We start from the raw sequence: 12,257 nt of genomic DNA on the forward strand, positions 1-12,257 counted from the left end.
TGGGTGGTGGCTTGCCTGCCAGTCTGTGACCTTCCCAGCCAGCTTGGCATGGGTGTGGGCACCACTCGGTGCTGAAGGCGGCAATTCTGGGCATGTGGGGGGGCATCACCCAAGCTAGGAATTGTGGGCCTGTGTGTTTGTGTCTGTGTTCTGGTGTATGTATGTAAATAGAACAGGAGTGTGAGAAAGCTCGGGGTCTGTGTGTATAAATATCAAATGAGTGGGTGTGTGTTTGTGAGAAAGTGTATTTAGTTGTGTAAAACTGAGTGTCTGTGAATGTGTGAGCCTGAGGTTGAGATGTCTGAGTGTATCTATGAAAATGTGCATGTCCGTATGTGTACCTGGGAGAAAGTGTGTGCTTATATATTTTGGAACATGAATTTACGTGACAGTGTATGTATCTGCATGTGTGATTGCGTGTCTGTGTGTCAGAGTATGCACAAGGTTGTTAAAACCATAGACTTGAAAGCTGAAATGGCTGCATGTGTATCCCGGCTTTGCCGTTTCCCAAATAACAACTGCTCTGTGCCCCACTTTCTTCATCTCTAAAATAGGAGTGATAACAGCATCAACTCATAGGGTTGTCGTGATGATGAAATGAGATAATACATGTAAATTACTTGGCATGTCATTCAAGAAGTGCCAGGTAAGCATGAGCTATTACTATATAACTAGGTGTGTGAATGTGCTTATACAAATGTATGTACACACTTGTACACAAGTGTTTGTCCAGGCCTCCAGGATATGGTGGCTTACTGGCCAGCCCTGTGTCTAGGGTCTGATCCCTTTTCTCCTACAGGCCCAGGCAGGTGGCTAAGCAAAGGAGGAATGGACTGTGGGCCACCTGCTACCTTCCAGCCCCACCTGGCTGGGCCACCTGGCACTGCCTGCCACCCAGTAGCTGTGTGCCAGCAGGAGAGTCTGTCCTTTGTGGAGCTGCCCACCCTGCAGCCTCCAAACCCTGTGTGTCTGGACCTTTTCCCTGTTGCCTCAGAGGAGTTACGGGCTCCTGGCAGCCGCTGGTCCCTGGGGACCCCTGCCCCTCTCCAAGGGCTGTTATGGCCAGCATCCCCAGGAGGTGCAGAGACAGAGATCTCCACTGGTGGAGGAATAAGGCCCAGCAGGGCTGGCAGCTGGCCACACTGTCCTGCTGCCCCGCCTCCAGCTCTGGAGGGCCCCTGGAGTCCTCAGCATCCACAGCCACAGCGCCGGGCCAGCCATGGCTCTGAGAAGAAGTCAGCCTGTAAGTCACCTTGGGGGAGGTGTAGCCCCATGGAGTGGACAGAGGAGGCACTTGGTGGCTCTTTTAGAACCCTTTAAGCCCTAAGTTCCCCCCAAAGTCAGGACAAGTAGTAGGTTTTAGTGACAAGGAAACTAGGGCTCAGGAAAGGCAAGTGACCTGACCAACTTACACAGCAAGTCACTGTCCTGAGTACCCTGGCCTCTTTACCCACCCTTTGCCCACTGCAGCCAGGACTGCTCTCTTCACTCCTTTGTTGACCCTATTGCTCTGGGGACCAGCTGCCAACAGAATCTCAGCCTCATCCTCAGACCTGATATGTGAACTCCAGATGCTCAGGGAGGAGGCTGGAGGGCCCCGGTGGGTGGCCTGTGCTCTCACACCTCCCCACCCCCAGGGCGCAAGATGCGGGTGTACCAGCGTGAGGAGGTCGAGGGCAGCCTAGAGGCCCAGGATGTCTTCCTGGAGGCCGGCCAGACCTTGCAGGAGCAGACCCTGAGCACGGATGAGTCTAGACCCCGGGAGCTGTCTGCTGGCACACGACCAAGCCTGGAAGGGCCTGAGCGAAGGCGCTTCTCAGCGTCTGAGCTGATGACCCGTCTGCACTCTTCGCTGCGCCTGGGGCGGAGTTCAGCATCCCGGACACTCATTCCTGCGTCAGGCTCTGAAGCAGCCCGGGAAGGTACCAGCTCCCTCCCTGGGCCCTGACACCATCAGGGTGCTGGGCAGTTGGGGTGTAGTGCCGCCGTGCCCAGGGCCATTCTCTGGACTACCCACATCCAGCCCTCACTCTCTCCAGGAAAAGCATTTGGAAGGGAGTCGCGAGGTGTAGAGATGCGGGTGGACGGTGTGTCGCTTCTTGACCCTGTTGACTCAAGCATGCGCCCTGGCTGTTGGCCTGAGTCCAGGTACCATCTCCCTCTCTGGGGTTGGGTCCCAGTCAGGGTTTAGGTAAAGAAGGGCCCTGACGCTCTCTATTTCCTAGGCTAGACACGCAAGAAGAGTCTCCTTTGGGTACCAGGAGCGCCAGCGAACGGCGCCAGTCACGATTCCTCCTTAACTGTACGTGGGAGGGGGTCAGAAGAACCGGCTGGGATGTGGAAACGGGGAAACTGGGGTTTGGAAAGTTGAGAGGTAGGGGTCCTGTGAGGAGAGAGTGGAGGTCTCAGTACAGTATGTAGCACAGGGACTAGCATGCAGTTGGTGCTCAACTAATGTTTATGGGATTAATGAATGAGTGAACGAATGAATTAATCGTGGACAGATATCTGAACCTCCGCAAATGCTTAAGTGAGGTGGGCCCTTGGGGGGCCGGGGAGGATCCGGGCTGGGGCCCGAGGGGCGCCCCACGGCCCTACCCCGCCCTGTCTCTCCCTTTCCCCGCCCAGCTGTACTCTACCAGGAATACAGCGACGTGGCCAGCGCCCGTGAACTGCGGCGGCAGCAGCGCGAGGAGGAGGGCCCGGGGGACGAGGCTGAGGGCGCGGAGGAGGGGCCCGGGCCGCCCCGCGCCAACCTCTCCCCAAGCAGCTCCTTCCGCGCGCAGCGGTCAGCGCGCGGCTCCACCTTCTCTCTGTGGCAGGACATCCCCGACGTGCGCGGCAGTGGCGTGCTGGCCACGCTGAGCCTGCGTGACTGCAAACTGCAGGAGGTGGGCGCTGGGACCAGGCGGGGCGGGGCCACCAGCCGGGAGGCGGTCCTGGGGCCCGGAGCGGGTAGGGCAACAGAAGGGACTGGCCCTGAGTATATGATCCCGGGACTTAGCGGCGACACTGGGCATACGGGGGAGGGGCCAGAGAGGGCAAGGCTGGGAGAGGGAGTTGGTCCTGGGGCTCAGACGAGATGGGGGAACAACTGAAGGGGCGGGCCAGGGGTAAGTACTTCATGAGGGACTTATTCCGACCCGGACCAGGAGGGTGCAGGGCCATAAAAAGGGGGCGCCTGTGGCACTGTCAATTGGGAAGGTGGGTGCTAGGACCTGACTAGTTGGTGCTGGGTGGAAGCGAGGACAGAGGATCAGAATAGGCCAAAGCGAGTGGAGAACTAAGCGAGGATGGGAAAGGGGCGGGTCCATGGGGCGGGGCCTAGGGTAGGGCAGGGCCAGAGGAGGGGCGGAGCCACTGGGAGGGCAAACGCCTGGTGGGCGCGAGACCAGGCGGGGGCGGGGCGGAGCTAATGAAAGAGCTCACCTCAGATCCGGCAGGCACCGGGGTGACTTGGTGGAAGTAGAGTAAGGGGCGAGGTCGGGGACTTCTGTTGGGTTTGTACAATTGCCGGCGGCTAGAAATGGGTCCCCCCAGACTCGCCCAGCGCCAGATTAGGGGTGGAGGCTGGAGAAGGGGCGGGGACGCAGGGTATGGCTGTGTCTAGAGAGGTGCGGGATGCGAAGCAAGGGCGTTTGGGGTGGGCTGGGTCAGCCATTCCAACCTGGTGTCCACCTTCCCTTAGGCCAAGTTTGAGCTGATCACATCCGAGGCCTCCTACATCCACAGCCTGTCAGTGGCCGTGGGACACTTCTTAGGCTCTACTGAGCTGAGTGAGTGTCTAGGGGCCCAGGACAAGCAGTGGCTGTTTTCCAAACTGCCCGAGGTCAAGAGCACCAGCGAGAGGTGAGGAAGTAGTGTGGCCTGGCTGAGGGCCGGGACCAAGGCTGTTGGTGACCAGCTCTCACTTCTAGGATCTCTGCCCTGGCTCTGACTCCTCGCTGACCCTACAGGTTCCTGCAGGACCTGGAGCAGCGGCTGGAGGCAGATGTACTGCGCTTCAGTGTGTGCGATGTGGTCTTGGACCATTGCCCGGCCTTCCGCCGAGTCTACCTGCCCTATGTCACCAACCAGGCCTACCAGGAGCGCACCTACCAACGCCTGCTGTAGGCCTGGGAGATCTGAAGGGGGGAGGATAGAGGGACTCTCAGACAGGTGTAGGCACGGAGGACTGGGTGAGGAGGGGTGACTCTAGGACGAGAGATGTTCCTGAAAGGGTCTCCAGGGCCAGGGTAAGGTGAGACCAACCCCAGAGCTAGAAGGGATGTGCTGAGAAGGTGCCTGGAGATCCAGTGGGTAGCTGAAGTTATGAGTCCCAGGAATTCAGGCCCACTTGTGACTCCAGAACCCTTCCCGTCTTCCAGCCTAGAGAACTCCAGGTTCCCCAGCATCCTGGCTCGCCTGGAGGAGTCTCCTGTGTGCCAGCGCCTACCCCTCACTTCCTTCCTCATTCTGCCCTTTCAGAGGATCACCCGGCTCAAGATGCTGGTGGAGGTAACTAGGGGGCACTAGACTGCAGTGAGGGCTGGGCAAGCTGTGCCACGGTGACCTCCATGGTGGGCATGGGCAAGGTCATAGGGGGAGGATGTGCCTGCCTCATTGCCCTGATCCCACTTTCCAGAACATTCTGAAGCGGACAGCACAGGGCTCTGAAGATGAAGACATGGCCACCAAGGCCTTCAATGCTCTCAAGGAGGTGAGCTCAGCAGCGCAGGGGCTGCTTGGCTCCTGAGGGCCTCCCTGGACCCCCAGCATGTCTCTAAGAGACCCTTCAGCCATCAGTCTCTGGTCCCTAGGTAGGAGTCTGAGGCTGGGCTCTGGGAGCCTGAGTTCAGGGGCTGCAGGTGACCCACTCATGGTCTTGCAGCTGGTGCAAGAGTGCAACGCCAGCGTGCAGTCCATGAAGAGGACAGAGGAGCTCATCCACCTGAGCAAGAAGATCCACTTTGAGGGCAAGGTGCACGCAGGATGGGGCACATGAAGGGGCAGCTCTTGCTCTCTCCTTGCCGGGGGGACTTCAGGCCAGTTCATCACTGCCACACCCTCCAGTCTCCCACCCTGTACTCTCTGCCTGGTGCCTCTGGGTCTGACCTGTCCTCTTCCCTTACCTACTCCTCTCATCCCCCCAGATCTTCCCGCTCATCTCTCAGGCCCGCTGGCTGGTTCGGCATGGGGAGCTGGTGGAGCTGGCACCACTGCCCGCAGCACCCCCTGCCAAGTTGAAGCTGTCCAGCAAGGCAGTCTACCTGCACCTCTTCAATGATTGCTTGCTGCTCTCTCGGCGGAAGGAGTGAGTCGGGGCAGGGCTGGAAGTAGGTAGATCAGAGCCAGGCTCCTTTCTTCCCCACCACTGGGCTCCATGACCAGTTCATCACTAGTCATGTAAGCCCTAGCTTGTGCCAGGCTGTGCTGCCAGGGCCTAGGGAGCCTAGATATCTCCTGACACAAAGGCAGAGATGTGCTGAAGGTCCATCTTCCAGACAAGAGAGTCAAGGGCTGGACTGTATGCAGATGACTTAAAGCCGCTCTGAGCTTAAGCCAGTTAGAGCAGAGATTAAGAGCACATCCCTAGAGTCTCAACTGTGCGCTGAGTCATAGCAATGCTAACAGCCAACATTTACTCAGCACCTATTCTATGCCAGGCATGCTGTGTACATTATTCTCTTTAATCCTCCAAATACCTGCCTAGGAAGTAGACTCCCTTGTTATTCTCAGATCATGGACCTGATAGGTGGGGGATTCAGGAGGAGGCCAGGTCTGTCTGAAGCTAGATCCCAGGCTCTTACTCATTGTACTATTCTGTCTTCCGTGTGTAGAGACCACCACCTACAGAGATTTAGTGTGAAAATAACACATGAAAAGGATTTAGCACAGTGCCTGGCATATACTGAACATTTAGCTGTGAATATTACAAGTAAGGGAGGATGAGGCAAGTCTTAAGTCTGGATGGGATGAAGGATGGACATCTTATGCCATAAGCATTTATTCCTGATTTATTTGCTTGCTGTGCATGGTGGCTTGTGCCTGTAATTCCAGCCTTCAGGGAGTTGAGGTGGGAGGATTGCTTGAGGCCAGGAGTTTAAGACCTGATTCATTTGTTCATTCAGTAATCTGTCACTGAATCCCTGTTCTGTACTAGGCCACCTGCTGGGTGCTGAGGACATAAATATGAATAAGAAATGTTCTCTGCTCATAGGAGCTCCCAGACAAGTGAGAATATATCCTGACAACCACGTTATCAGGGTTTTGATGGGAGGATATACTGTGGTAGCTCCTGGTGTGGGGTGAGAATCAGTAACGCTTCATAGAGGAAGGGACATTTGAGCTAAGCTTTGAAGGATGAGTAGGAGTTTTACAGATAGAGAGGTAGTTTGGAGCAGGGGTTGGAGGTGGTACAGCGAAACTATAATAATATATAAGAGCATGGCTCAGCGCCTGTGGCTCGAGTGGCTAAGGTGCCAGCCACATACACCTAAGGTGGCGGGTTCACATCCAGTCCGGGCCCACCAAAACAACAATGATGGATGCAACCAAAAAATAGCCAGGCATTGTGGCGGGCGCCTATGGTCCCAGCTACTTGGGAGGCTGAGGCAGGAGACTCACTTGAGCCCAGAAGTTAGAGGTTGCTGTGAGCTGTGATGCCACAGCGCTCTACCCAAGGGGACAGCTTGAGGCTCTGTCTCGAAAAAATAAAATAAAATAAAATAATATATAAGAGCAAACTGTGTGTTTGGGGAATGATGAAGCCTAATGTGGCTGGATTTGTAGAGGAGCAGGGCAGGAGAGGGAAGCTGGGATGCTGAAAGGCGTGGTAGAGAGGTTAGATTTTTTTCTTTTTCTTTTCTCCTAGTGAATCACTAAAGAGAGGTTGGAGTTTTTCAGAGGGCAGCCAGAAGCCTGGGGAGAGTTAGGCAGAGGGATGGCATTTTACTCCTGGGCACTTTGGACTATGGATGGGAGGGGGAGAGACCAGAAGGTCGTACAATTCTCAGGAGAGGATAGATGCTCCAGAGGTGGTAGGATGCTTCAAGATAGGTGGATTCCAGGGACAATATGGAGAAGGAGAGACAGTATGGAGCTGCCAGTTGAGTGTTGGGAAAGAGGATAGAAAGGGGTGAACATGTCATTTGAGTTTCCTCTTGGCCAAACTGGTGACATCTGTCACTGGAATAGACAGGCGTGAAGGGGATCAGTTTGAGCTTTGTTTAGACATGTTGAGATGAAGGGGAGCACCCTCCACTTGCCATCCACCTGTCCTTCCCAGTTTGAACCCAAACTGTGGGCCAGGCACCATCAGACCCTGAGATACAGCAGCAAAAATCAAAGTTCATCTTTCATGGGGCTTATGTACTGGCCAGGGAGCTGTCCAGTTGGCCTCAGAACTGGATCTTGGGGGAGAGGTTCAGAGAGAATGGGAAAATATGCCCAGGGGTCAGAGATTGCCCCCATCTCCTCCTGCCTGTGTCAGTGAGCCAGCAGGAAAGGAGCTTCTGGATCCTCATGGAGACTTTGCTGGCCACTGGGGAAGCAGTACCTTGTACAGAAGGACAACCCTGGGGAGGCCACTGGAGGAGAAGGCAACCCCATCTCCTCCCTCCCATAAGAACCCGCCTCCTAAGTATGGGCCCTGAGAGCCCGGCCCTGGCTGGGCTGACCTCCCTGCCCTGGTCCTCCAGGCTGGGGAAGTTTGCTGTTTTTGTCCACGCCAAGATGGCTGAGCTGCAGGTGCGGGACCTGAGCCTCAAGCTGCAGGGCATCCCTGGCCACGTGTTCCTCCTCCAGCTTCTCCATGGGCAACGTACGAAGCACCAGTTCCTGCTGAGGGCCCGGACTGAGTGAGTAGGCCTGTGTGTGGGGAGAGTATCCCCCCCAAGGTACATACAAGGCCTAGGGGTGCCTGTGAAATCCCTACTCTTGTTCCCCATGTGTCCCGCTCTTCCCTAACATGAGCAGGGACGGAAGGCAAGGTTGGGTGGGCAGAGCAGTCGTATGTACCCTGCAGATGGTACCCAGGGGCTGGCCATCTCCTCCTCAGCCTCTGGACATCTCTCTTGGACGTAAACCCCTGTACCCTTCTACCTCAGGCCTTAGGATAGAGGTGTTAGGCAGGACAGGGCCTGTTCTCATGCTCAGAGCTGAGTAGGGGACAGACTTGGATACAAGGATGGGAGGTGGGCCACAGGGTGGGGCAAATGTGACCTGGGTGGTGCTAGGTCTGGACATTAAACCCAATTCTCAGCAGCCTTCCCTGGGCAACGGCATTTTGCATGTGATGACAACTCAGCCCCCTCCTTCCCTAGAAGTGAGAAGCAGCGATGGATATCAGCCCTGTGCCCCTCGACCCCCCAGGAGGACGAAGAGGTCATCAGTGAGGGGGAAGGTAGCAGCCTCCCCACCCAGCCATGTCCCCGGGCTGGATTGCTGGGTTCTGTGTCTCCTCCCATCCCGGGTGCTGTGTTGCTGGCAGGGCAGTGAGCAGGCAGGAATGGCTCTGAGGAACCCTGAAGGCTGGGCAGGATTTACCAAGGACAGGTCGACCCCAAGTGCATGAATAGCACTCTGGAGATTACAAAGGCCTTTATAGGCACCCATTTCATCCCCATAAACAGAGATCCAGAGGTAAAATGACTTGGCCAAGTTCAACCAGCTAGTAAGTGGCAGAGCTGGGACTGAAGCCCTGGTCTATCTCTGTTTGTGTCAGGTACAAAGCAGGCAGAAAGAGAGTGGTCAGGGTGGGAGGGCTGGTGGTAACAGTGCTGCAGGATGAAGGATCTGCCGAGCGGAGATAGAGGCTTCTCCTTGGGGTGTGAAGTGAGACCCTAATCATAGAGTAACTATTGAAGGTTTTATGGAAGTTAGGGCTGAGCTTTTAGGTAGTGAAGGGGAAGGAAGGGAACTCATTACCACTGAGCACCTGCCCTGTGCCAGGCCCAGGCCGAGGGGCTTTGTATTTGCATTTATTTTATTTAATTCTTATGGCGACCCTATGAGGTAGACTCATTTTCTTCATTTTTCCTATCTGAGAAAATGGAGGCTCAGGCTGGACGTGATGGCTCACGCCTATAATCCTAGCACTCTGGAAGGCCCAGGTGGGAGGATTGCTTTAACTCAGGAGTTCGAGACCAACCTGAGTGAGAGTGAGACATTGTGTCTACTAAAAGTAGAGAAAATGGCTCGGTACCTGTGGCTTAGGTGGCTAGGGCGCCAGCCACATACACCTAAGGTGGCGGGTTTGAATCCAGCCCGAGCCCACCAAACGACAATGACGGCTGCAACCAAAAAATAGCCAGGCATTGTGGCAGGTGCCTGTGGTCCCAGCTACTTGGGAGGCTGAGACAGGAGACTCGCTTGAACCCAGGAGTTGGAGGTTGCTGTGAGCTGTGATGCCATGGCACTCTACCCAGGGTGACAGCTTGAGGCTCTGTCTCAAAAAAATAAATAAATAAATAAAAAATAAAAATAGAGAAAATAAATTAGCAGGGCGTTTGTGGCAGGTGCCTGTAGTCCTAACTACTCGGAGGCTGAGGCAGGAGGGTCACTTGAGCTCAGGAGTTTGAGGTTGCTGTGAACTAGGTGATGCCCTGGCACTGTAGCCTAGGGCAACATCTAAACAAAAGAGAGAGAGAGAGAGAGAAGGAAGGAAGAAAAAAAGAAAAGAAAAGAAGAAAAAGAAAATGGAGGCTCAGAAATTTCAAGTAACTTACTCATGGTTACATAGCCAATAGGTGGCCAAGCTGGGATTCAAGCCAGACCTAGCCCACCTGGTCATGTCTGGAATGAGGCAGTCTCTCTGGCTCAAGCTGGGAGCCCCATTTGGGCTAGAGTGAGCTCCCTGTCTCAGATAGGTGATCAGAAGACCCCTGGGAAATAACACTTGACCCTGCAGAATGAGGAGAGGTAGTCATGAAAAGATCTGGGGAAGGGTACTCCTAACAGGAGGAACAGCCAATGCAAAGACCTTAAGGCAGGAGGGAGCTTAGAGTGTTGAGGAACAGCAGGGAGGCCAGAGAGGCAGGAGCTCTGAGAGTGAGGGGAGCGAGGGAGGAGAAGGGAGGAAGTGAGGTTAGCAAGGGGACAGTGCCAGACCAGGCAGAGCTTTGTGGGCCCTGGAGGGGTGGGACTTTGGATTTTTTCCCAAGAGGATGGGAAGTCCTAGAGGGTTTCAAACAGGGAGTTGATGTGGCTTGAGTCCCAGTAGGGAAGGATGGACCAGAGGGAGCAGGACGAAGCATAGGAGGGGCCATTACTGCTTTTTGTGTGGGATGAGGGGCAGTTGGACATAGGGGACTGGAGGTCAAAATCAAGGTGTTGGATTAATCTGGGCAGGGGAGAACCGTTGGGACAGAGGCAGCAACTAACACTGGGAGGGACTGGGGTCCTCTAGCACTTGGGTTTAGGGTAAGAGGGGAGAAGAGCAGCCAGGGTGGGCAGAAGGTACCTGATATCCTGCACGTGGACCTGCAGCGTGGGCAGGGCAGAGGAGAAGCTACAGTGGCCTCCCCCCAACTCCTGCCCCTCCCTGCCTCTGCCCCTGTGAGTACCTGACCCTGCCCTTGGACTGTCAGACCACCCCCAGGTTCAGTGCGTTAGGACATACAAGGCACTGCAGCCAGATGAGCTGACCTTGGAGAAGACTGACATCCTGGCAGTGAGGACCCGGACCAGTGATGGTGAGAGGGGCCTCCTGGGAAGGCCTCCCCAAAGGGACTTCTCAGGAAAAGCGATCTGATTAGTTCTTGTATTTATTTCCTATGGTTTCTATAACGAATTACTATAAACTGGGTGATTTAAAACAACAGGAGGGAGTTTGATGCCTAAGACATCACAGGGAAAACTTACCTAAATGTTGATCAACCAGCATGTAGGAATCAGGTTAGACAAGAGGAGGCACTTCCTGCTTGTAAAGCTGTAGGATGAACAGTGACAGGGGAGAGTGGGAAATACCCTTCGCAGAGGGTGTCAGGAAAAACAGGTCAGAAGTTCATCTACAAGACAGCTAGAGGCAGGGTCCTTACTGGAGCTGGGAGACGCTGAGATGTTGTCACCTTTTCCCCAGGGGTGCAGACAAGGCTTGCATCAGGGCCGAGGCGTTCCCTCCTAGTTCTGGCTCTGGTGCCCCTTTGATGCCACTGATGCTGCTCTTGGCCTGTGTGTCCGTAGGCTGGCTGGAAGGAGTGCGCCTGGCAGATGGTGAGAAGGGGTGGGTACCCCAAGCCTACGTGGAAGAGATCAGCAGCCTCAGTGCCCGCCTCCGAAACCTCCGTGAGAACAAGAGGATCACAAGTGCCACTAGTAAACTGGGGGAGCCCCCTGCCTGATGGGTGGCTGTGGCCTGGGACACCAGCTCTGGAGGGGGTCAGCAATCTCCATGGTCTAAGCCACTGCTGCCTGCACTTCTGTTCAGTGACCCTAGCATGGAGGGCTCCAAAGGGTCTCCCTTGTCCTCATGCTCCTAAATAGCCTCACTTCAGGGCCAAGGACAGTTTCTTTGTCTGGCATGGGGGCCACAACAGGTGACTGCGATATCTGGCAAGGACGGGGGGCCCTGTCTTCCATGCCCTTGACCCTGCTTGACTCTTGGTTTCTCTGGCAGGGACCTGGCTGGGGAGTGCTCTGGTTGTGGTGGGTGCTGGGACCTATATATCTGTGGGGTCTTCACTACCACCCCCCCTGGCCAGAACCCTGAGAGGGTACTGGTTGCTGTGACTTGTCTGTAAATAAACTCTCATAATGCCTTTGCTTAGAGTCTGTGAGCCATCTGATGCTGTGGCCCCAGCCCCTGCCAACCCTATTTCCCCAGCTAAAGATAGGGGGAATGGGGTTTGGCTTTCTCTACAGTTTACCTCTTAACCACAGGAGGGAGACTGGGGGCAGAATATCAGTTAAGCTGCTTCCAGCTGCAATAAGAAAATGTCAGATTCAAATAGGCTTAAATATTAAACAAACATTATTAGTTCTTATATTGGTTTTCTAGGGCTTCTATAACAAATTACTATAAACTGTGTGACTTAAAACAACAGAAATGTCTTCTTTATCAGTTCTAGAGTTGGGCGGTTCCTGTGGCTCAGTGAGTAGGGCGCCGGCGCCGGCCCCATATACCGAGGGTGGTGAGTTCGAACCCTGCCCCGGCCAAACTGAAACAAAAAAAATAGCCGGCGTTTTGTGGCAGGTGCCTGTAGTCCCAGCTACTCAGGAGGCTGAGGCAAGAGAATCGCCTAAGCCCAAGAGCTGGAGGTTGCCATGAGTTGTGATGC

The 12,257-nt window shown here is 55.0% G+C and overlaps 1 protein-coding gene across 1 annotated transcript; it reads left to right on the plus strand.

Moving 5' to 3' along the window:
• The first annotated feature begins 600 nt into the window (after positions 1 to 600).
• Positions 601 to 11,794, plus strand: ARHGEF19 (Rho guanine nucleotide exchange factor 19). The gene is made up of 16 exons (XM_012801599.2): positions 601 to 646; positions 800 to 1,243; positions 1,638 to 1,922; positions 2,040 to 2,148; positions 2,226 to 2,302; positions 2,629 to 2,891; positions 3,689 to 3,849; positions 3,957 to 4,109; positions 4,368 to 4,497; positions 4,625 to 4,699; positions 4,871 to 4,960; positions 5,133 to 5,293; positions 7,680 to 7,838; positions 8,304 to 8,383; positions 10,569 to 10,673; positions 11,164 to 11,794. Exons 2-16 carry the CDS (start codon positions 829 to 831, stop codon positions 11,319 to 11,321), a joined length of 2,421 nt encoding a protein of 806 aa, XP_012657053.1. The 5' UTR covers positions 601 to 646; positions 800 to 828; the 3' UTR covers positions 11,322 to 11,794.
• Positions 11,795 to 12,257: the final 463 nt, after the last annotated feature.

The sequence above is a fragment of the Otolemur garnettii genome, unplaced genomic scaffold (assembly GCF_000181295.1).
Source record: "Otolemur garnettii isolate 467f Iridium unplaced genomic scaffold, OtoGar3 scaffold00009, whole genome shotgun sequence".
NCBI classification, from domain to species: Eukaryota; Metazoa; Chordata; class Mammalia; order Primates; family Galagidae; genus Otolemur; species Otolemur garnettii.

Coding starts and splice junctions, on each gene's coding strand:
- ARHGEF19 (XM_012801599.2), top strand. CDS start 829: ATGGACTGTGGGCCACCTGCTACCTTCCAGCCCCACCTGGCTGGGCCA. Junction 2,149..2,225: donor GGCTGTTGGCCTGAGTCCAG/GTACCATCTCCC, acceptor TCTATTTCCTAG/GCTAGACACGCAAGAAGAGT. Junction 4,961..5,132: donor AGATCCACTTTGAGGGCAAG/GTGCACGCAGGA, acceptor TCATCCCCCCAG/ATCTTCCCGCTCATCTCTCA.